Source organism: Oryctolagus cuniculus, chromosome 13 (assembly GCF_964237555.1).
Source record: "Oryctolagus cuniculus chromosome 13, mOryCun1.1, whole genome shotgun sequence".
NCBI lineage: Eukaryota > Metazoa > Chordata > Mammalia > Lagomorpha > Leporidae > Oryctolagus > Oryctolagus cuniculus.
Genome location: NC_091444.1, coordinates 17,717,202 through 17,740,045, shown reverse-complemented (window position 1 = coordinate 17,740,045; position 22,844 = coordinate 17,717,202). Strand labels below are relative to the sequence as shown.

Genomic DNA, 22,844 nt, shown 5'->3' with positions numbered 1-22,844 from the left:
TGCAAACAACCAGCTGGGTTTACAAAAGGCAGAAACTTGTCCGATGACGTCCGCCACGCTGATAGCCGCCTCCTCAAGACCCTCCTCTCTCACCCCCTCCTCCCATGCCAGCACCGCGAGCTGGGGGAGACAACGCCCGGAGACCCCGCTCCCACACTCACTCAGCCCGGCCCGGCCGGCGCCCCCCGCTCCGTCCCCGGCGACCCCGGGCTCCGCGCCCGCCCCTTCCCCGCCGAGGCTCCGCCTCCCGCGACCCTCGCCGCCCCGCCGGCGACTCCGCTCCTCGGCGCCCAGCCCTCCACCGGCTGACGCTGCCCCGCTGTGCCCCGCCGGTCCCCCGCGGCGGTCAGCGGATCGTGCGGCCGGCCCAGGTCCCAGCCATCCTCGTGACGGTCCCGCCTCACTCACCCTCCGTCACCTCCAGCACCTTAATCTGCTCCTCGGCAGCCGCCCGCACCTCCTGCACCGGGGACAGGATCCCAGTGAGCGTATCCACCAACGCTTCCTTCAATCCTTGTGCCACCGGACCCGGCAGCCCGGAGGCCGCGCCAGCCGCCGCCGCTGCCGCCATCTTTTCTCCCCTCAGCCCGCCAGCCCCGAGGCCGGGACCCGCCACCGGATGACGGCTCCCGCGCGCGGCCAATCCGCGAAGCCGCGCCTGCGCACCACAGCCGGGCGGGAGCGGGCCGCGGCGGGGGGCGGGGAGCGGGCGGAAGCCTCCAGAGACAGCGCCTTCTGCCGCTGGAGCGAAGACTGCGCCTTTTCCGGCCGGGGTCGCTGAGGGTTTAGGTGAACGCGGGTCCTAGGTGAGGTCAGCGATCTCGTTCGGAGTAAAGGCCGTGATGGACTTGCTAGGAGGGAGGGCTTGGGGTGGGGATGGAGGAGAGGGGTCTGCATCAGGAAGAGCTGTTTTAAAACCAGCTTATTTTACCCCCAAGCCTCAGGAATCTAAAGATGGGCGTGGGGAGTGCCGGTGGCTTTCGGCCCAGTGTCCTCGGTGCGACCCAGAACCAATCCTTTTAGCGGTCAGTGCATACATGGCTTTCCCCGAGAAGTCTGGCCGGACACTGCAGACACAGGGCAGTAGTGGGAGTGGCTATCAGGGCCCGGCCTGAGGGAGTGGCCCTAGGGACCGAGGCTTAACGGTGGAGCAGGTGCAGAGGATCCGCGTGCAGGGTTTGGAATGCAGGGCTGGAGGCTAGCGCGGCGCGTGGCTGCGGGGAGAAAGGCGTGCTACGGGGTGGGAGCGAGAACAGGGATTTCCGAGTAAGCTGTTCGGGTTTCGCACCTTACGAATGGCTCCCGGGAACTCTTTCGTTGCCAATGGCAAAGGAAAGCAGCTGGCAATTCCTGTTAGTCCCAGGGGCTGTGGATGCCCAATCGCTAACTGTTGGGGGTCAAGTCACCTCTGATTTTCCCCGAAGAATGTTTTCTTGGTTTATTTTGAGGCCAGCTCCAAACGTATTGGTTAGGACCTGGCGCTGCTGGTTGGAGTCCCAGCTGCTCCACATCCCATCCAGCTCCCTGCCAATGCTCTTAGGAAAGTAGTGGGGCCCCTGCACCCACGTGGGAGACCCTGAAGAAGCTCCTGGCTTTGGCCCAGCCCCTGCCATTGCAGCCACTTGGGATGGAAGCTCTCTCTTCTCTGTAACTCTTTTAAAAAAATAGATAAATAAAATCTTAAAACCGCATGTCAGTTGCTCCACTGAATTCTTGGAAAAAAAAAGAAAACATATTGATGAGAGGGCTGAGGTGGATCATGAACCCTGATTTCACAGGGAAAATTTGCTTCCTGGGCCTCCTGCTGCAATGGGGAGAGGTGAGACTGCCTTCTCTCCCACCAGTGGCCAGGGGAAGCGGACTCCCATGGGGCAGTATCTTTTCTTGCAGATTAATTCACTTTACGCCAAGAAGAAAACTGAGGGAAGTCCAGAGGGCGTTCTCAAACGTGGGGCAGTGATGGGTGGTCTGAGATCTGGTAGAGGGGCTTTATCCACAGCTTGTGGGCGGGGTCCCCACCCCCCAACCGAAACGCTGACCTGGGGGCCAGTGGGTTACACTTCCGGGTTAGGCTAACGACCTCAAGCGCCCTCAGCTCATCAAGGGCAGGACCGTGGCGCTGCAGGAGACAGAAAGGAGTCAGAGAGGGCGCGCGAGAGAACCAGTGGACAATACAGGAGATAACTTTATTGAAACGCAAATGGCATCGAACAGATGAATCCCGCTGGGAGGAGACAGGCCTGGTGGACAGAGGGCCTGGGGGAGGGGCCTCCGTGGTGATGATGGAGGAAGGCCTCTTCAGCTGGCCTCGGCACGAATTCAGTTTTCAACCAATGACTGAGGGGACAGCCCAGGTCTCTTCATGATTGTTACCGCAACTATATACAACAGTCTGCTTTCCACATCCCGCTTTGCTTTTTCTACAGTAGTTACACAAAGGGGGTTGGTTGAAAGAGAGGAGGGTCAGATGAGAAAAGAACATAAACACACAGAGACACACATATCCTGGTTTGGGGTTTTGCACCCAATAAATTAAGTGTTGCAAACATTCCGGCCCACCCTCCACCTGAGGAGCGCCACGCATCTGAGAAAGACTCCATCACACAGACTGCCCGAAACAGGCGGGGCGGGGAGGAAGCTAGCAGGGGCTGTGTTAAAAACAAACAACAACATTAGGAAATGGGAAGCCACTGCACAGCAGTAGCCCAGAGACTGGAGGCAACGCGGGAGCCCTGGCCGTATCCTCATAGTATGGACATTCTCAGAAATGGCCAGAAGCAGAGAGACCCCACGGGAGATGGTTAAAGGGCCCCTCATCAGCCTTCTGGGGCCTGAGGGGTGGGTTTAGGGCAATCACTTTGCACTGGCTTTCCCTAGGCCCCAGTCTTTCCCAGTCTTAGTTCCAGAACTCAGAAGAACTCCAGAGTTTCACTATGCTCTCTGCCCCACCCCCAGGAAGTTGACACGCTCGAAACAAAACCAGCTCTAGACAGCCTCGCTTCCCTCATTCCCATCTGCTCGACTGTGGCTCTGAGATACAAAGCTCTTTTCAGATTCTTTAAAAAAAGTATTTTATTCTCTCGCCTTGGCTGAGTGGCTCCGTGTCCAGGTTGCAATGTGGGGAAAGTCTGGGCTGTAGGCGAAGGCACCCCGCACCGTGTTCACTCACGCACAACTCTCTCCTGCGAGCTGAGGGGCTGGCCTGGGGTCCTGGAGCCCTGCACCTGCTCGCCATCTTGGGGAAGGGGTTCCGACCGGTTCTCAGAGCCAGCAGTGCCTTTTATAACTCAAATCAAGGGAGGGATGTTGCTGGGAGAACACGTTGTCATGGAAATAAGGTGACTTTTTTCACCGTCTGATGACATCATCAGAAACAGGCTCAGAATAGACACAAGTTTCCCAGCAGAAGAGGAATCTGGAAGAGACCTCCAACTGCTTTCCTCTGGCAGAGGCCCTCAGTTTGCAGGTGGAAGTTTCTGGGCAGATTTTTCTCGGAAAGCTGTCCCACTCACAAAGGTGCAAGCACTCCCCTAACTCTGCCCAGAAGCACACGTACTTTTCCTTTGTTCAGATCAAAGGCAAAACAAACACAGAGAAGGATGAGAAAGGTGACTTTTGAAATTCGCGTTGAAGTCTGGATTAGGACCTAGAATCTTCTTATTCGGTCCCAAAGCCCCTTAGTGTGAGAACACCGACGGCTGGATTTGCCTTACAGTCAGTCTCCAACTTCAGTCTGCATCAGTCATCAGGAGGGTTTGTTACAATGTGGCTTGCGGGGCCCTAGCCCCTGGAGTTGCTGACTCAGTAGATTCCGAGGTGGAGCCTAAAAAGCTCACTTCTAAGGCTCCAGGAGCTGCAGCTTTGGACCCACACTTTGAAAACCACTGATTTCAAGGAACCAAAGGGTTGACTCAAGGAACTAGGGGTTCACCTACTTCCACAACAACCCTTGTCACATTAAAATTCCTCGTGGCATAATCATCGAGAAAAATGGCCAAAGCATCAAAAAGGAAGGGTCCAGTAAACACTGGTTTAATTTCCAGCTGTCTTGGTCTCAATGGTGTCCTCCCTTCAAGATCTTCCAGTTTATTTCTACCTTTTCTAGGATCTGTGGCTGGCAGTGCTTGGGGCCAGAGCTAGGCTGAGCATTCACACATACATCGCCCTGGGTGGCGGGACAGCCAAGCTGGCTACCCCACGTGTTCCTGATCAGGTTGACTGAGGTCTCGTGAAAATCTAAAGCTGATTCAGTCATCAGGGGCAGCATCTTCAGGCTTTGGGGAACAGTGTCCCTAAGGTCTGTTACTTAACAGCTTTTGCTTGGCCAATGCCCAGTTCAAAGTGTGATGCATGAGGAGGAGCTGTGTTTGGTGGTCTGGGCTATTTCAGCACTTGAACCCTGTGTTAAATATGCAGTTAGGACAGCTTCCCTTCCCCAACACCTTGCAATGAAGACTCCCTAAAGTCTTGTGTAAGTATCTCCTTGATCCTGTAGGAGTTCCATTCAGTTTGGCAATTTTCACCTGTGGGTAGTGATCCCGAATATGGGTGCCTTCCCAGGTGATGATGTATGATGTGAGTTCTACTTTCTGCCCCTGAACGTGTGTCCCTTGTCTCAGGGAGCTGGATGTGGACAGCAAGATTAGGTCCACGGAGAGTCATGTAAACAAGGAAAATCAGAAAGGAGCACAGAAATCATTAGTTCATCTTACATCCTTAAGGATTATCGATAGATTACTTAGGAGGTTGGGAATTCAAGAGCAAAACATATTCTACCAACCCACACAGACTTCACCGTAGGGGCTGTCCAAGCTCTGGCAACAGATTCTTCCCTGTCAGCCTCTACCTTCCCAATGGTTAGACTCCATGAAAGACACTGGCATAAGGAGCTACACAGACAGAGATAAGCACCGTAGAGTTGCCACAAAGCATAGATTTTTTAAAAAATACTCTATGAAGCCTCAGAAGGAAACAGCAACAGCAAACTGCTCTTCTGTGACACACACACACACACACACACACACAGACGCATCAGGTCCCAGGTTAGCCTCCAATTACCTAGTATTTTATTTTTAGTGCCTAGGCAGGGACTGAGAAACAAGTACATTGGACAAAATGTGTTGGTCGTCTTCATCCAGAGATGAGAGGGACTCTGCTGGGGAGCCTCTCCTGGACGTGTGGCTCTCCCCACAGGGTGACGTTGGGTACTGAACCAAGTCATGTACCAGCCAACTCTGGTGAAGGATGGAGTTGAGGGGCTGGAGAGGAGGGGTGTAGCACAGGTTCCAGCATTAGGCTGGATTTTTCTGAAGGTGCCTGGGATTGAGAATTTAGCCAGGGGACCCAGTTTCTCTTTGCTAAGGGATCCCAGTGTTCTCTACCAAAAAAACAGCCGTGAAGATGGGACACAAGTCTGTGGATTTGCTCTTTGTTGTTAGTTCCAGGGCAGTGATGGGGCAGCTCCGGTTTTCTGCTTCAGAGAAGTCTGATGAGCATCCCAAGGGGTTATAGCACCGTGAGGCTCAACGTCTTGCAGTTGCTGCCAGCCACGATTCCTCTGTGAGATGATTGATCCCCTTGGCGAGGGGCCCAGATGTGCAACTGTAAACAGGGTCCCAGGCTCCAGAGGCTTCACCAACACCTCCCCAGATGGGAACACACTTTCCGGGGGAAATCACTGGAGACCTGGGCTAAATGCAGAGGTCGACTCGAAGGGTGGTGGATCCCAGGCACAGAAACGCAGTCACAGCACAAGCAGCCTTCAGAACCAACCTGCCAAGGATCCAGGTAAGAGTCACGGTGGTATCCACAGTTACCAGAGAGTCAAGAATCCCTTTAGGGTCTGAGGCAGCTAGAATGGAAGAAGGGTCTCCCCTCTCCTCCTTCTCAAGTAGCCAGCAACATCCATGACAGAAGGCACTGGCTGGGCAGCACCAGAAAGCAGAGAATTAAGGGCTCGGCTATCCGATTAAAATGGCGATAGAAGCCTGAGCCTGGCCATGCAATGGAGCTCCGGCTGGCGATCAAGAGGCCTAGGTCTGGTCTGGTCTTCTCTTCCTGCTAAGCTGGAACCCTTGGCTTTGAGGCCTCCTCATTCTGCACAGCAGAGACCTTAAGGCAGTGAGTTCAGCACCATCCTCGGACAGCTCCATCTCACCCCAGAATTGCACGTTGCACAGCCAAGTTGGTTGGGGATCTTCACAGCTCATGGAATTAGCAGCAATAGCAATAAGTTTCCAGCATAGATGACCCTGTCGTCCTCAGGACCTGCCAGGTGAATGCAGAAGCTTGGGGAAGGGAGGGGGAGTGTCACCTGCACCACGTCGCGGACCTAAATGAAAACGTTCTCCTTTGAAGATTCAGATGGGCAGAGCAGGGATCCAGGTTAGTACAGCTGAAGATTCTGATGGAGTCTTGTGCCACTTAGGAATCTGAAGAGCAAACACCTGGGTGCAGGCCCCGCACATATCCCTGATCTACAGAGACCTGAAACAGCTTCTCAGGCAGCTCAGCCGGGAATCTCGCCCCAGCAAGGCCTTCAGAAATGGCAGGGAGCAGACTTGCCACTCCAGACAAGCCACATTCCATAGCCCCGCAGGCTTTATCTTAACTGATCTTCCACCCTGATGTGCTGGACATCTAATCAAAGGTTTCTTTTTCGCTCACGCCCTGGGTTCCAGCTATGTTTCTTAGACGATCCCAATGTGTAGATAACGAGGAGGCATGCACTGAATGGAGCTTCCCTTTCCTACTAGACTTGAACTTGAGGACCCAGATCTTTTTTTTTTCAATCTAGAGTCTGCTACTAAGTATTCAGCAAGCACTTCTCAAGAGAAGAACAGACTCCCAGCTCTTCAGGGTAAGAGGAAAGGGGCCACAGGTGGGATCTTTGGAAGGCAGATGTTGGTCACCAATCAAACTCCCTGAGCCTCCTCTTCTGACTGTGGTACCTCTCATGGGAGATCCAGTCTCCTCTAAGTGAATATTTACTCGTCAGTCAGCAGGGGCTAGTCAGGAATTGAGATTCACTCAGGCAAAGTGGCTACTGTTGGAACAGTGCAGTGAGGAGCCAGAAAGTCACAAGACAGAGGAATATTTCCAATTCCTTGTCTTCCTCCAGTCCGTGATGAAGCTCAGAGTAGATCTGTCCAGCTGCGGCTCTCCCCTCCCACACCAGAGGCTGGCAGTTGGGCTCCCAGGCAGATTGTGTGCTTTTTCAGAAGGGAATCAAGGGAACTCGGCTCCTCTTCTCCCGCTACGTCTGAGCCAGAGTTTGGTGTCTCATCGAAGCCCCACAGCCACAGCTGCCAAGGACAGCGGCGTGGCAGGGGTCTAGCTGGTACCAGCTGGATGGCATCAGATTCTCCAAAGGATTTCCCTTGGAAAAGCCAAACCAGCCACTGGAAAAGTAGCCCAGCATCTTGTGGACAAGTGAGGAAATGGAAGAAGCAAAACAAAGGAAAATAAGAAAGCAAATGCGAGGGGGGAAAATAGAAACAAAATTAAAAAGCAGAAATAAAAAATAAAGAAGTAGGGTTTATTGACTCTCGTGTGTGTGTGTGTGTGTGTGTGTGTGTGTGTGTGTTAAATAGAGAGCAGGTGTCTCTGCAGGCTGCGATGCCATTTCTGTGGTCTGCTCACTTAGCCTGGCGGCCACGGCATCAACCTCCCCTTGTCAAGTGGAAGGCAGAGCGGGCAGCGCTTTTTCTGCCGGGGCAACTGGTTCCCCCTCTCCAGCTTCATCTTCTCCATGTTTTGTTTTTTTTTTTTAAACCTTTTATGGGTTGATTTAAACATTGTGTGAACTACATGCTTCATTTTCTGGGCTCCAGCCAGATCTCGGGAAGCGTCGTTGGCAGCGGTGATGGACTTGGGGAGGGGCTGTGAGAAAATCTGGGGGCTTCCTGCCTCCCTCAGCTTTCCCCACACGTTCGCAAGAATCAGGAACGCTGCAGTTTTTCCATGTCTTCGGAATCCACCCCCCTCCAGAAAGCCCAGGAGTTTGTAATTGAGACAGGAAATGGAGGAAAAGACCTATAATCATCTTTTCCCCAAAGTCACGAGAGGAGGCCAGTACATGTATTTAGGGGACACAAGTTCCCAACTCGACCCCACCAATCCTGACTAGGAAGTCCTGAAGGTGCAGCACCAAGAACCTGCCCGCCTTCTCCCACCTCCTCCTCCCTCCTGTTCTCCTCCTGGGGCTGGAGCCGGTGCTTGAGGAGAAGGGAGGGCAGAGGAGGAGCTGATGCAGCCGATGCCAGCCCTCTGCCGTCCGGGGTGCCAGTGAGCCCTGTGCCCTCACAGCGTGGCCTGGAGGTTGGGGTCCAGGATGGTCTCCCGATCTGGAGACTCAATGTAGTTGGCAGCTTCTTGAAGTTTCAGCAGCATGGCCATCTAAAGGGGGTAACAAGATGGGTCATGAGTCAGGACTCTGGGCTCTGCCTGCCCACAGAAGGGAAGCAGGAAAACCTAGAGCATGGATCCTGATCCTTGGTTTGTGATTACGAGCTTGGAGTTTATGGGGGAACGAGGTGGGGGGGATTAGGTACAATGGTTAAGGAGCCTGCATTTCATATCAGAGTGTCTGGGTTTGAATCCCAACCCCACTCCCAGTTCCAGCCTCCTGCTAATACGCCCTGGGAGGCACAGGCTCAAGGAGTTGTCTCTGCCACCCATGAGACCTGGGCTGAATGCTCAGCTCCTGGCTTCAGCTCAGCTGTTGCAGGCATCTGGGGGGTGAACCAGCAGATGGGAGATCTCTCTCTTTCTCTTTCATTCTCTGCCTTTCAAATAAAGTAAAATTTAAAAAATTGTTTTTAAAGACCTTGGAGGGGCAAGTGTTGTAGTGCAGCAAGTGGCTGCTTAGGCTACTCACATCCCATATCATAGTGCCTGCTTTGAGTCCTGACTACTGCAGGCAGTGGAGGATGGCCCAAGTCCTTGGGCCCCTGCACCCACGTAGGGGACCTGGAGGGAGTTCCTGACTTTGGATAAGCCCAGCTCTGGCCATTGTGGCCATTTGAGGAGTGAACCAGAGGATGGAAGACCTCTCTCTCTCTCTCTGCAACTCTGCCTTCCAAATAAATACATAAATCTTAAAAAAAAAAAAAAAAAAAAAAAAGTGAGTGGGCACAGCCTCCAGGATTCTATCAGAGGAGAGGCAGAAGTGGGGCAAGGGCTCATGCATCCTACTGCTCCACTCCTCTGGTTGCTACCCTGCCGTGGGATCGGCTTCACATCTGCATCTTAGCTTAGTTGAAGCCCAGCCCCGAGCATGCGATCTTTAAAACCCAGGACTGTGACGTTCAGAGCTCTTTGCTGGACTCCTCCTGGCCCTGGCCTTGCCAACACTCCTCAGCGTCCAGGTCCCCATCAGGGCGTGTGACAAAGGGTGTGACAAACTCAGCCCACAGTGCTCTCACTTTTATCCACGAACGGCTTCTACTCACCAGGGGATCTGAGTCTAGAGAACTCGGGGTGCTGTCTTTGACCGTCCTGTCCTCAGGAGGTGAGGCGATGCTGTGAGGGCCTACGGTGGGCGGGGGCAGGTGGTACAGCTTGGACTGGTCTTGTTGAGCTGACGGCCATGGGAGAGTGTCCCGGACCCACTCCACTGGGTCCTCCCAAGCAGCTTTCTGTCCATGGACCTGGAGAGCAGGAGAGACAGGAACACTGAGTGGGGCTCCACAGAACAGAGGCTCATCCCTGTGCTCTCTCTCAAGTCCCCATAAAGCATATTCCTTGGAAATGTGCACTTCGGCCAACGTAAAGTTGTGATGCTGTGGTCCCACAGAACTTCCCCGAGTCTCCCAACCAGGAACTAAGTTGCTGTGGACCAGTAACACTGTTCCGGAGGGGCCGGCATTGTGGCACAGCAGGCTGAGCCAGCCTTGTGATACCTCCCATCCCACAGAGGAGTGTAGGTGGAGACCTGGCTGCTTTGCCTCGGCCCCAGCTCCCTGCCGATGTGCATGGTAAAGCAGCAAGGATGGCCTAAATGATTGGACCCACGCCACCCACATGGAAGACCCTGATGGAATTCCAGGCTCCTTGCTTCATCCTGGCCCTGTCCCAGCTGTTGCAGCCCTTTGGGGAGTAAACCAGTGGATGGAAGATCTCTCTCTCTTTCTGTATCACCTTGCCTTTCAAATAAATAAAATACATCTATTCAACAATACATCTATTCATCATTCTGGAGATTGTGTTAAATTGTAGTGAAACTTAAAAAAAACTTTTTAGCTTTTATTTTCTAATTTTTTTAGTTGGCAAGTACAATTGTATGTATCTTTGATGTGTAACACAATGTTTTGAAATATATACATGTTGTAGAATGGCTATATTGAGCTGATTAGCATATGCCATAACTTACAGATTTTTTTGGTGTTGTGAGGACACTTAAAAATTTTTATTATGTCAGTGAGTTCTAGAGGGTAATACATTGTTACTAGCTACAGTTACTATGTTGTACAACAGATCTCTTGAATTCATTACTCCTCTCAAACTGAAATTTTGTATACTTTGACTCACACCACCCCAGCCGCTGGTAACTACTGCTCTACTCTGTCTCTCTCAATTCCAGTTCTTTAGATTTCACCTACAAGTGAAGTCATGTACCATTTGCATTTGCATGTCTGGCTCATTTTATTTCATGTAGTGTTCTCCAGCCTCTCCCATGTTGTTACAAATGACAACCTTTCTCTTTTTTCTTAAGGTTGAATAGTACTCCATTGTGATGTGTACCACAATTTTCTTCTCCATCTACTGGTGGGTACCTAGGTTTGTGCGTTAAAAATATGCACAAATCTCGTGATCCTGCAATTCTGCTTCTCAAGTAGGAAATAATACCTTTACTCAATACTTTTCTAAAACTTGGCTTTCATTTTGGAAAGGTTTATTTTTATCTACTTGAAAGGCAGAATGACAGAGAGAGAAACACACAGAGAGCGAGAAATCTTCTGTTGTCTAGTTCACTCTCCAAATGCCTGCAACAGTTGGAGCCAGGCCATGCAAAAGCTGGGGCCCAGAACTCCACCTTGGTCTCCCACATGGGTGGCAGGGGCTCAAGCATTTGAGCCATCATCTGCTGCCTCCCAGGATGTGTTCACAGGAAGCAAGATCCAAACTGGAGCAGCTTAGACTTAAACCAGCACTCTGATATAGGACCTGGGCATCCCAAGCAGCCTGCCCTTGACTTTGAAATAAATTATTTATTTATTTTATGTGCAAGGCAGAGAGACAGAGAAAGAGATGCTGAGACTTCTCCTATTCACTGGTTCACTCCCCACATACCTGAGAGCTGGGCACTCAACTCAGGTCCCCCATGTAGGGAACAAGGACCCAACCACCATAAGGAGTAGAGCCAGGACTTGAACCCAGGCACTCTGTCTTAACCACTGCACCAAATGCCTGCTTCAAAATTATTTTCTTAAACACATACTACGTGAAAATGCTTCTAAAACTGTCAAACATCACACAAAATTTCCCCATACTATCATAAATTTATAAATGAAATAGTGGTTTCTGGCATCACTCTGATAGACAGCATCTCTAGAAATTTACTAGGTCACCAAGAGATATCTGTCTCAATGACAAAGTGCTTTCAGGGGTGCCCAGTCATTGTATCCTAGCTCATTAGTGCTGGGATGGACTTTAGTGATCATAATGGCCTCAGGACATTTCAAGAAACGACCTCTGCCATTTGTACAAAGTTTTCATTCTAACTTCAAGAAAAAAAAAATTTTTTTTTTTTTTTTTAACTTGAGAGAGAGAGAGGAAGAGAAGTGCCATCCATTAGTTCACTCCCCAAATGCCTGCCATGACGGAGCTTAGCTGGTAAAGGCTTAGGGTAAAGCCAGGAGCTGGGAATTCCAACCAGGTCTCTCACTGCCTCCCAGGCTCCACGTCAGCAGGAAGCTGGAGCCAGGAGCTGCAGATGGGTGTCAAAGCCAGGTCCTTTGAGGTGGGAAGCAGGCATCTTAACCACCTTACCTGCTAGGCCAAATGCCTGCTCCTAGTCTAACTTTTAAAATCTGTTCAGACATTTCATTTTGTTTTTAAAACAATCTACTGATTTAGGTAGAACATATGAGGCCATTAAAATCAATGTAACATGTTTTTAGCAGTTAGTAAGTAGCTACAGCTGAAATGGGTGGGTTACTAAATTCTTAGCCAAATTATCATTTTTATTTGCTCTGATTACTGGAGATGGTTTGAATTGGACTTAGAGCCAGCAGGCCAAGGACTGGAGAGAAGGCCCCAGAGCCATTAGCTGAATGATGGCTGGAGGCAGGACAGCGGCTCCACCCTTCCAGCGCCTTGTTCCACCTGTTAGGGGGCCCTGTGCCTAATGTTAAAGAAACGCTTCCACTCTCCTAAGCAGGACAGTTTGACCTTGAGATCGGAGTGGGGTCAGAGGGTGGGGCTCACCTTGATCCCATCCTTAGCCCCTTCCTGGAGATAAGGAATGATGGAGTTGTTCCACAGGTCAATGAACCAGGTCCGGAAGTCCTCGATGCCAATGGGACAGGACAGAAAGAAGCAAGGGCCTGGGGAGAGAGGAGGGGGCCAGGCCGAGAGTCGAGAACCTGGGTATGTCCAGTCCGGGGATTCTCGCACTGCCTAGGCACACAGAGGGGTCTGCTGTGCAAAGGGCGAGAGGAGATGTAGAGATGCCGAGGCCACCGGGTGCTGGCTGCCCCGCTGCCAATCTCCAAGCCATGCCTCAAGGTGGAATCTCTTAAACTCCCTCCTGCACACCTTCGCTCCTCTTCCCCATTAACCAGGGGAGCAAAGATGAGGGAGAGGGGCTGGGAGTCCAGGGTTAGCATGAAATATCCAGATCCCAGTGCTCTCTGCACCGGGAACAGCTGCCGAGACTCCAGAGAGCAAAGGGGCCCCCCCGGGGCGGCAAAGTAGAACAGGGCAGCTGCCTCCCGGCCCCGTACCGATGAGGAAGTCGGAGGTGCTGTGCTTCTCCAGGAAGGTGTGGAGGTGGTACCAGAGCTTGGGCACCCAGTCCAGCACCCGCAGCAGCTCCTCCTTGTTGGCGTTCACGTCGCTGTCCGACTCCACCAGCTTCCTCCGTAGGTAGCGGACCAGGAAGCCGTTGGCTGGCTCCACGTTGTTGGAGAAGGTCAGCATCCTGCAGCCCGCGATGGGGAGAGGAAGGTCACGACGGCAGGGGGCGCTGTCAGTGCTCACCCCCCGCCAGCCTGTCCTCCAGGCCACCTCCCTCGGCCAATAACCGAACTTGGCTGGCAGAGCTCACTCTCACATCAGGACTCTGCCCGCACGGGCCCAGATCGGGGTGAGGCCGAGAATCCTGCCCACAGCAGCCTTCCTAGTCGGGCTCAGTCTTGCAGCTCTCTGCTCAAGGGTCTTCCTCCACCCTGGGACTCACATGGCAAATACGTCCACTTCTGGCTACGTCCCTTTCCCTCCCCATACCCTACTTCCCTGCACACTAGGGCCTGGAAGTTAACTAATTTGCAGGCCCTTCGGTAGGGCCAGGGGTGTATCTGGGGCACAGATCTTACCTGAAGCTCAAGTGCAAGCCATGGTTGGGTGTCATTTTTACCGGCTGATTGGTGGTGCCTATAATATATGGACTGTGGGGAAGGAGGGAGGTAAGATTCACTTAGCCTTGTCACACTTGCTTTTTTTTTTTTTTTTTTTGACAGGCAGAGTTAGAGAGACAGAGAAAAAGGTCTTCCTTCCATTGGTTCACCCCCCAAATGGCTGCTACAGGTGGCGTGCTGCGCTGATTCGAAGCCAGGAGCCAGGTGCCCTCCCCTCCACCCCCCGGTCTCCCATGCAGGTGCAGGGCCCAAGCACTTGGGCCATCCTCCACTGCCTTCCCGGGCCACAGCAGAGAGCTGGACTGGAAGAGGGGCAACTGGGACAGAATCCGGCACCCTAAGTAGGACTAGAACCCGGGGTGCCGGTGCCACAGGCGGAGGATTAGCCTAGTGAGCCACAGCGCTGGCCCACGTACACACACAGCAGAGCACGGTGAGGCCGGTCCTGACCACAGCTTACCATTTGTGGTACTTGCAGGTGAGGGCCCCATTGACCAGCTCACTGATGGAACCTGCTTCACTCAGGTCGTCCAAGAGGATCACTAGGGGCACGTCCCCCATCCCCGTGTCCCGGTCTATCTGGTTGGCCAGGTTAGAGAGGTACAGCTGCAGATCCTGGAATAAAAGGGGGCAGCAGGTGGGCGCGCAGGAGTCAGCACTGGCAGCAGCCTCAGAGGGCGGACGCTGGCGAAGCTTTGCTGGTTCTGGAATTCTCGTGTCTGATGCACTCGGGGACATTTGATCACAGAACCAGAACCAACAATGCAGTGACCCGTAAGTTCTCCAAAGGTGGGGGCACACATGGAGTTTCCTAAATGGTTTTTTTGTTGGGGGGGGGGGGTTGGCATAAATTACCATTAAAGGATGAACCTCCCCAAGCTGGGCAGAACCAAGATTTGAACCAACACCAGCGTACTCAGGGGACTGGGCAGGGTTGGGGGCAGGGTGCCATTGTGAGTGCTTCTTCCCAGAAAGCCCAAGGTGAGAGCGTAACACTGAAAAGGAGGGGAGAGGGGAGAAGACAGCAGGGACAGTGGCAGGTTGGAATGGGGCAGGGCGTGGCCACATCAGTGAGCCACTGACGGGAAAGAAGCTCAGCAGAGCAAGGGAACGCGTGGAGTGAGGAGGCTGACGCGAGTCTCGGAGGATGTCGGGCAGTGCGGGGATGAGAGAGGGCAGGGAGGGAATGGACGCCTGAGGAGAGGGAGGAAGATGAAGCTGGGGCGGGGGAGGGGAACAGCAAAGGCCAGGGCAGGCTGGGGCTCGGGGAGGCTGTGGGGAGACCGAGGCGGGAGCAAGCAGGGTCAGGGCACGGTGGGGCAGGCACCTTGCACGACTGCTGGTGCATGTTGAAGGTGCTGACGATGCCCTCGGTGACCTCGCGGCCCGAGCGCTCCACCAGGTACTCGGCCAGCCGGTTGGTCAGGTAGGTCTTGCCCGTGCCGCTGGGGCCCGAGAGCACGAGGCGCCGGTGCTTGAGCAGGAGGCCGATGTAGTGCTGCATCATGGGCTTGGGGATGAGCGTCTCGAAGGCCAGGCTGTCCACGCACTTCTCCTTCAGACCTGGACCCGCCCAGAGCTGTGTGAGTCTTGCCCAGCGCCCGGAGGGTGGCCGGGGACCCCAAAGAGCGCTTCTCTCTGCAGCTGGGAGCCCACTGAGGAAACCCTGAGCCACCTGCACTGGCGCCCTGCGGGAATCCTTTAACCCTGACTTTGATCTCTCTCTCTCTCTCTCTTTTTTTTTTTTTTTTTGCCAGGCAGAGTTAGACAGTGAGGGAGAGACAGAGAGAGAGAGAGAAAGGTCTTCCTTCCGTTGGTTCACTCCCCTAATGGCTGCTACAGCTGGTGCTGAGCCGATCCGAAGCCAGGAGCCAGGTGCTTCTCCTGGTCTCGCATGCAGGTGCAGGGCCCAAGCACTTGGGCCATCCTCCACTGCACTCCCTGGCCACAGCAGAGAGCTGGCCTGGAAGAGGGGCAACCAGGACAGAATCCAGCGCCCCGACCGGCACTAGAACCCGGGGTGCCGGCGCCGCAAGGCGGAGGATTAGCCTAGTGAGCCGCGGCACCAGCCAAAAACTCTGATCTCATTTTCAAGGACACGCTGAGCTAGAGGTGAGGTGTGGCCTGGCAAAAATGCCTGAGAACGGATGCCGGAGCTGGTCTGAGGCACCTGCGTCTCACGTTATGCCAGCACCTTCGCACGGGAGCTTCTCAGGAAGTTCTCAGTGAATTCCATGGACGCATGATGGGTTCTCTCACCATCCTGCCCCTGCCTCCAAGCCACAGCCCTCACCCCACAGACAAGGACCGACCTTTGAGAGACACGGAGATGTTGTTGACACCGCGGCGACAAGGGGGCAGCTCGGGGGGCTCTGCGTCCAGCACACGCTTCACGTGACTGATGCTGTAGCCGTGGATGGACTCAGTGCTGAGTCCCAGGGTGGAGGCTGGGTCCATTTTGGAAATATAGTCCTGCCAGAAGGAACAGAATAGGAGATGGCGAGGAGCGCGGGTGTCCACGCCGCACGGAAGTCTGAGTGGCAGACGAAGACTCACAGGTGCAGACAGACAAGGGCGCGTGTTTCCTGTTCTCCAGGACGTAGCCCAGGTCCCCAGGACCCCCACGCCCGCGTGGCTCCACGTCCCGTGAGTCCACGTGTCCCTTTACCTTGAATACTTGGAAAACAGCTTCATCCAGCATCTTCCAGTCAACTTTTCCACTGACTTTGCTACAGCCCAGGAAGAACTCCTGCTGCTTCAAGTCCTGTGAGGACAAGAGAGCACAGGAGCCTCAGGCCAGCTGACTCCAGGAGAAGGGGAGCTTCAATGGCCCCGGGAGCTCGGTGCTCCAGCCGGGGGAGCATTGAGAGCCCAGAGCTTCTGGCATGGATATGACGGCACAGACGCTCTTACACTGCCAACGGCGGTAGGTCCCGACAGAACCATCCGAAGCTGACAATGTACGCAACATGCCTAACAAACACCCTGGCTGAGCCACAGAGTGTCCATAGGCTATTGGTCAGGTCTCCGTAGGACTGCGTGGCAGACCGGGGGCTCTGGCTTGCTGCCACTGCCCAGTGTGCAAAATACAACAGAACTGCACATCCAGAGCTCAAGAAAGTTCAAGATGCAAACTATGAAGCAGAGTTGCTCCTGAACACACATCACTCGTGCACAAGCGTGGAGGTGGGGACCATCTGTATCATGCCGGTTTCTCCACCAGCCCTCCCCGAGGTTCCTCACCCCTTTGATGATGTGCTGGGGGGGCATCCGGACCACCACCCGCAGGGTCACTTCCTCCTTGGGACCGCAAGTGCTGATGCCATCCATGGGTGACAGTTCTGTGGGGTTGGAAAGGACTAATTGGTGTTAGGAGTCCATGCAGCCTTTCTTGAACTTGCTGGTCCTGAGCCTCTCCCAACAAGTCTATTTACTACCAGGAAGAAACTCAGTCCCCCAAGCTGCCAAGGTCTTGGGGTGGAAGGTCCACAGTGACTCTTGGTGGCTCAGGACACCAGCATCTGCTCCTCACCACCCCGGTCCAGGGCTGAGCAGGTGGCATGGCATCACAGTGAGACGAACCCTTTCCTCCTTCCACCCCAACGGGTGCGTCTCCCGAACAGGTACCTGTGTCCGTGAGACTTGGGCTGAAGGACTGGGTGAGTGCAAGGCCCAGGGAGCGGCGAGGGGACGACAGAGCAGATGATCCAGGGACCTGCCCTGGGGTGCAGCCTGAGGAGGGGCCGGGGGCTACCTTCAGCCGGTCGTTCTCTGCTTTCAGCAGGTCCACCTCCAACTGTGGGGGAACAGACAGGGTAGGGCGGCAGGGCTGGGCAGGTCTCAGGCCGCAGGCTCCCTCTCCTTGCTCTCTGCCCAGACGCCAACCTGCATGTTGTGCATGGTCTCCCGAAGCTGGTCCAGCTGGTGGGCCGAGTTGAGGGCCTCCAGGCGGATGTCCGTCAGCTTCATCTCCTTCTCCCACAGTTCAGAGCGCAGCTCCGAGACCTCTTTTTTCTCCGGCTCCTCTTCCTCATTGCTGTGGAACAGCCTGGTAGTGTGGGGAACTGGGTGGGCAGGGCCCCTGCAAGAAACCAAGAGTTAGGCCAGGCTACAATGGAGAAGCGGCAGAGTGACCATGGGCGGCGAGATGTGTGGGTGGCAGCTGTGACTCCTGCCCATGGCTGCTCGCTCATGGGAGAGACAGGGTCCACCTGCTGGTCCCACACACCCAGGGAGAGGGAGGTCTAAGGTGCTAATTATTGTCCAGGGCCAACTCTGGCCAGCTGCTGACACTGCTGCCAGGCTGCGGGGTGAGGGGGGGAGGTGGCTAGACAGCACTTACTCGGGGACATCAGTGCCCACGGAGGAGGAGTTGGAGGACTTGATGGAGGGCGAGGCAGTCTCTGTGGAAGCGTGCTGGAGCTTGGGGGATGAGGGGGCGGACGAGTCGGGCGTGGCAATCTCCTCAATGTCCGAGTACGAGGAAGCAGACTTGGGTCCCTTTTTTATACTGAAGGCTTTGTTAAAGGAACTGCGTAGCTGAAAAAGAGCAGATCCGGGCGGAGAGCTCAGGGCTCCACTCTGCAGAGGTCTGGGGCGTCGGCCACAGAGGAAGGTGCAGGTGGGGGAGGGGCTTGTGCTTAAGCTTCCCTCCAGGCTCCACTTGACTGGTGGAGGTGGGCAGAAGTGCTGGGGGTGGCAGTTAGGGTTGAGGGCAGGAGTGGGCTCTTCTGGTTTGCGGCTGTCGCAGGCTGTGGGGACCTCCTGGGTCTTCTCTCTCCCACGGGGGGGACTGGGTCCCTGATGGGGACAGAGGGATGTCTCCAGAGGTCCCGGGTCTATCTCTCAGTGATTTAGCCCTGCCTGCTCACGCAGACCCGCACTGCTCAGTGAAGAAGCCCACCTCCAACCTCAGGCTGAGGCCTGTGACCAACCCAGCACCTGCCAGCCAGAGACAGACAGCCTGAGTCTGCAAGGAGTGACAGAAGGCAGTGCGATCAAGTTTCTTTGAGTATTTCTTCTGCCCAGCCCAGAATGGTTGAAACAACCAGAAAAAGCACATGTTACTATTTCCAAGGTCCTAGAACACACAATGTTTCCCAGTATCTCCTTAGAACACCTGGGGCGCTACAGTGCGACCACGGCTTGTTGGATCTCGGGGTTGATGAGCGTGGGGGTTAGGGATGGAAGCCGGAGATGCAAACCAGAGTCCTGTCCCGCACCCATCCACATGCCTCCAGACAGCATGCACACACACACACACAGGGACACAGACACGGAATGGCAGCAAGAGACAGAGAGTAAAGGAGGGTCCACGGCTGCAGGGGACAAAGGCAAACCCATCTCGGAGGCAGTGAGAAAAGAAGTGAGCATCTGAGCATCCTCTCTAAGTGTCTCTCCAGCGAGGTGACGGGTGGAACTGCTGGGTGGTGTGTGCTGGGTGGACCACTCTGGCCATCTGGGGATGAGTGAGCCAGGGTGTGTGCAGTTGGCTGGTGGCGGGGGGCAGATAGGGCTCAGAAGTACAATGGCTGTGCACACACATGTGCATGCCCAGAGAGATCTTGTGACCACAATCTGCCTGGAGCATCAGTCCTCGAAGATCAATGAGTTCCCAAAGCAAGAACAGTGTTCCACGTGGAGTTTTGTATCTGAAAGCCAAAACCACTGGGCAATGTTTGGTGTCATGTGGCTAACGGCTCCATGGTTAAATGAGTTCTGGAAACAGTGGATTAAGCAACCTGAGATGGGATTCTCGCCTAGGGGAGGGCTCAGAACGTCTCCAGTGCAGATGTGAGCTGCAGAAATGCAGTACTTCTCACATTTATTTCACAATGGCATCACTATTTAAGGAGTCTCATTGGACAGGTGATCTGTGGGACATGCTTCAGGCAACGCTATTCTAAACAACCAAGTTTAAATGACTACAGGTCTTCCCTGCTATGCTGCGCCACACCTGGCCAAGGCTATGCCTTCTCCCTACCCTACTGCTTCCCTTCCGACCAGTGTCTGCGGATAAAGTATTCCAACACTTTCCTCTCTGCCTATCACCATGCCCACTTGCTCCATGTCCTCTGTGGTGTGTTCCGTGTCCTCTGTCACCAGGAACTCCTGTAGCACTTACTGCCCCAGTGCTTTGTCACTACTGGATTGTTCCCAGTTTTATATGCACAGCTGTATCTGTCCTCCCAGCAATGCTGCAGCCTCTCTGCCACTGAGACAAGATTCCATCGTTTTTCTTTTCTTTTTTTTTGAGATTTTAAAAGCAAGATTTATTAGAGTCAAACACCTGCAGTCAGAGTGGCATGGAAGGGGGCTTGCAGGAGAGGAAAACACCCGAAGGGCTGGTGGCAGTGGGGTTTTTATGTACAATTTTGGGGAAGAAACTGTCGATCAATAAGGTAAGGACAAAACAAGACCCTGTCTGGCTTGCTCATAATAAAACACAACAGCCATCACCGGGTGGGACACCTAATTAGTGTTACAGTAAACTGGGAGTTCAGAGGGGTGGAGTCACCACTCCCTTGCTGTTCTCATGCTAAGATCGGACACTCGCAAGGAGTGGCAGGCAGGCACTTCTGACCTTGCTAAGGATAACTTTTAAGGATAACAGATTCCACCTTTCTTATCTTGACAACACTTAGCACAAAGGCAGGAGAGGGTTCAAGTGGACCTCGGGGTCTGGCTTGGAACAGGCACTCTATGTCCTCTTTCTGCTGGCCTTGGGCTATGGGCTCTGATCCCTGAAATACCTCCAGGAACTCCATGGATGCTTAAAGCTTCGGGGTGACTTCAGTGCGCCCCAGACTGGACCATGCCCCTCCTCTACCTCTGCTACAGCTACTCTAGGGGGATCTTCAGGCTACATCCAAATGGAACTAACTGCCCTCAGGGAATCGTCGTTAGGAAGAGAACCTTCATCCAACGACTCTTTCTAGGTCTCATGGAACCAAAGTCAAAAAGGCTCATGTTCTGGACAGAGGAGCTCGATTTGTAACAGAGGAAGACAGCAGGAGACAAATGTGGGTTTTGGTTGATGTCCCCATTGACCCCCAGCCTGACCACTCCTCTGTTGTGAGGCGGGGCAGCTGTGGATGGACCATGCAGTGGAGTGAGTCAGGGGCTCTGGGGTGGTGGGTGTGGTTAGTGTTATGAGTGGTCGTTCTTTTTTTAGGAGGTGGGGGTTGCTTGGGAAACAGGTAAGGTATGGCAAAGGAGAAGAGAAAATAGGGAAAGGAACCGGGTCTCTTACCTCATAGACCTGGAAAAAAATAGGGATTTGAAGTCAGCATTTTGAAGGAAACAAAAACAAAAAAGCAACACTTAATCGCTCATTTCACACAGCTGGTGCCCATCTGCATTGCACAAAGGTGTGGCGGGGTGCTTCCTGAACAGGGGACAGAAGAGCAAGACACCTCACCCAGAAATGCTCTCCCCACCCTAGCCAGCAAGCTGCTCAGAGCATTCTAGACTCGACTAGAGACTTTCAGTAAAGTCGTCTCAAAATCGGGTTAGGGTCTTCTGCGGGGGGAGAACACACACACACACACACACACAATTACTTCTGGGTCAGCAATCTAAAGGGTCCTTTTGAAAGCTCCACAAATGCTCTACAAATGGAAGATATGACCTCCAGGAGCATCACGTCTAAATGGCTTTGTCCATAATCTCTCCACAGTCTAGAAGGAGATGGGGGGTGGGAGGAGGGAACTGATAAGCCATTCCCTTCTGTTTGTTGCCAATCAGTATGGAGAGCCCAAGCAAAGCAGGTGGACATAAAGGCTGCAGGGATAGCCTGGGGACAAGCAGGGAATGACCTGGGGAAGGGGGGAGCTCAGCAGACATCCAACTGGCGCTTAGCACTACGGAAAACTACACCTCGGTTAATTCTGGAGGGATGCATCCCCGCGCCGAGGCGGAGATGGTTCTACACCATGGTTCACCATGGTCCACCATGGTTCTACACAGCTCCCTCCCCCAAAACCTTTACCTACCCAGCTCTTTTTCTTCTTCTTTTTCGCATCAGCATCCTTGCCACTGCCAATGCTGGAATGGCTAGTGATGCTGTTGAGGCTTGAGATGCTGTCTGAGGAGTTCTGTCTCTTGATCCGAAGTTCTAGGGAGCAAACACAAATGGGCAGAACACAGTATTAGCTGCAGAGGGTAAGAGGGGGAGGGAACCAACCAACTCCTAGGTCCAAGTTATTTATTGGGGCTGGCGTTGTGGCGCAGCGGGTTAAGGCACCACCTGTGATGCTGGGTCCCATGCCAGAGCACCAGTTCAAGTCCTGGCTGATCCACTTCCGATCCAGCTCCCTGCTCATGCACCTGGGAAAGCAGCGGAGGATGGCTCAAGTGTTTGGACCCCTGCACCCATTGGGGAGATCTCAAGGAAACTCCTGGCACCCGGGTTCGGCCTGGCTCAGTCCTGGCTGTTGTGGCCATTTAGGGAATGAACCAACAGATGGAAGATATCTCGCTCTGTCTTTCCTTCTCTCTCTGTAATTCTGCCTATAAAATAAATAAGTAAATCTTAAAAAAAGATGAAGAGGCAAACATCACTTAGTAAGCTAATGAAAGGCTATTGTAAACGCCAGGGTTTGTCAATGAGGCAGCTTAGACTGCAGTTTGTCAGTGAATCAGACACACCTGCATAGCTGGAACTGGAGGTGAAGACACAACTGGTGTGTTCCAGTGTCACAGACCATGTCTATTAACAGGGGAACCCGCTGCTTCACTCCAGAACTACGATCTTGCAGACCAAGGATACACTAAGCGAGAACACTGCAGTGTGGGTCCATCACGTTCTGACAACTGCCCTCTCTCATTTACCCCTTCCCCATCCCGTTATTGTGCATAAAGTAACTGGTGTGTTGCATATTGCATTTTCTTTCTTTTTAACTAAACGGCCAATGGCATTTTAAATAAATATTTAATTTCTATGTATTTATTTATTTTTAAAGATTTATTTATTTATTTGAGTTACACAGGGGCAGAGGCAGAGGTCTTCCATCTGCTGGTTCACTCTCCAAATGGCCACAATGGCCAGAGCTGGGCCCATCCAAAGCCAGGATCCAGGAGCTTCTGGGTCTCCCACGTGGGTGCAGGGGCCCAGGCACTTGGGCCCTCCTCTGCTGCTTTCCCAGACCATGTGCAGGGAGCTGGATCAGAAGTGGAGCAGCCAGGACTCCAACCAGCACCCACGTGGGATACTGGCACCAAAGGCGGAGGCTTAACCCGTTACACCACAGTGCCTGCCCTGCC

The 22,844-nt window shown here is 53.5% G+C and overlaps 2 protein-coding genes across 15 annotated transcripts in view; both read right to left on the bottom strand.

The window, feature by feature from the left end:
* Positions 1–672, bottom strand: part of IPO9 (importin 9) — a 57,834-nt gene extending 57,162 nt beyond the window's left edge. For 2 of the 4 annotated variants that reach the window (XR_011381329.1, XM_002717601.5), the window contains exon 1: positions 409–672. Coding sequence is in view for 1 of the 4 variants with exons in the window: in XM_002717601.5 (XP_002717647.5) it covers positions 409–571 (163 nt within the window). In the remaining 3 variants the exon portion in view is untranslated. The remainder of the gene's footprint in view (positions 1–408) is intronic. The other 2 variants (XM_051820461.2, XM_051820462.2) reach the window with 2 other exon arrangements.
* A 1,495-nt stretch (positions 673–2,167) lies between these two features.
* The window catches only part of NAV1 (neuron navigator 1), a 232,671-nt gene continuing 211,994 nt past the window's right edge, over positions 2,168–22,844 (bottom strand). For all 11 annotated transcript variants that reach the window (XM_051820452.2, XM_070055083.1, XM_051820456.2 and 8 more), the window contains 14 exons: positions 21,575–21,696; positions 17,923–18,119; positions 17,466–17,661; positions 17,208–17,376; positions 16,824–16,921; positions 16,249–16,344; positions 15,893–16,052; positions 14,908–15,143; positions 14,041–14,195; positions 13,539–13,610; positions 12,948–13,144; positions 12,430–12,548; positions 9,453–9,650; positions 2,168–8,397 (listed from right to left, as the gene is read on the bottom strand). In XM_051820452.2, the coding sequence (XP_051676412.2) occupies positions 8,302–8,397; positions 9,453–9,650; positions 12,430–12,548; positions 12,948–13,144; positions 13,539–13,610; positions 14,041–14,195; positions 14,908–15,143; positions 15,893–16,052; positions 16,249–16,344; positions 16,824–16,921; positions 17,208–17,376; positions 17,466–17,661; positions 17,923–18,119; positions 21,575–21,696 (2,111 nt within the window). In that variant the 3' untranslated portion in view covers positions 2,168–8,301. The remainder of the gene's footprint in view (positions 8,398–9,452; positions 9,651–12,429; positions 12,549–12,947; positions 13,145–13,538; positions 13,611–14,040; positions 14,196–14,907; positions 15,144–15,892; positions 16,053–16,248; positions 16,345–16,823; positions 16,922–17,207; positions 17,377–17,465; positions 17,662–17,922; positions 18,120–21,574; positions 21,697–22,844) is intronic.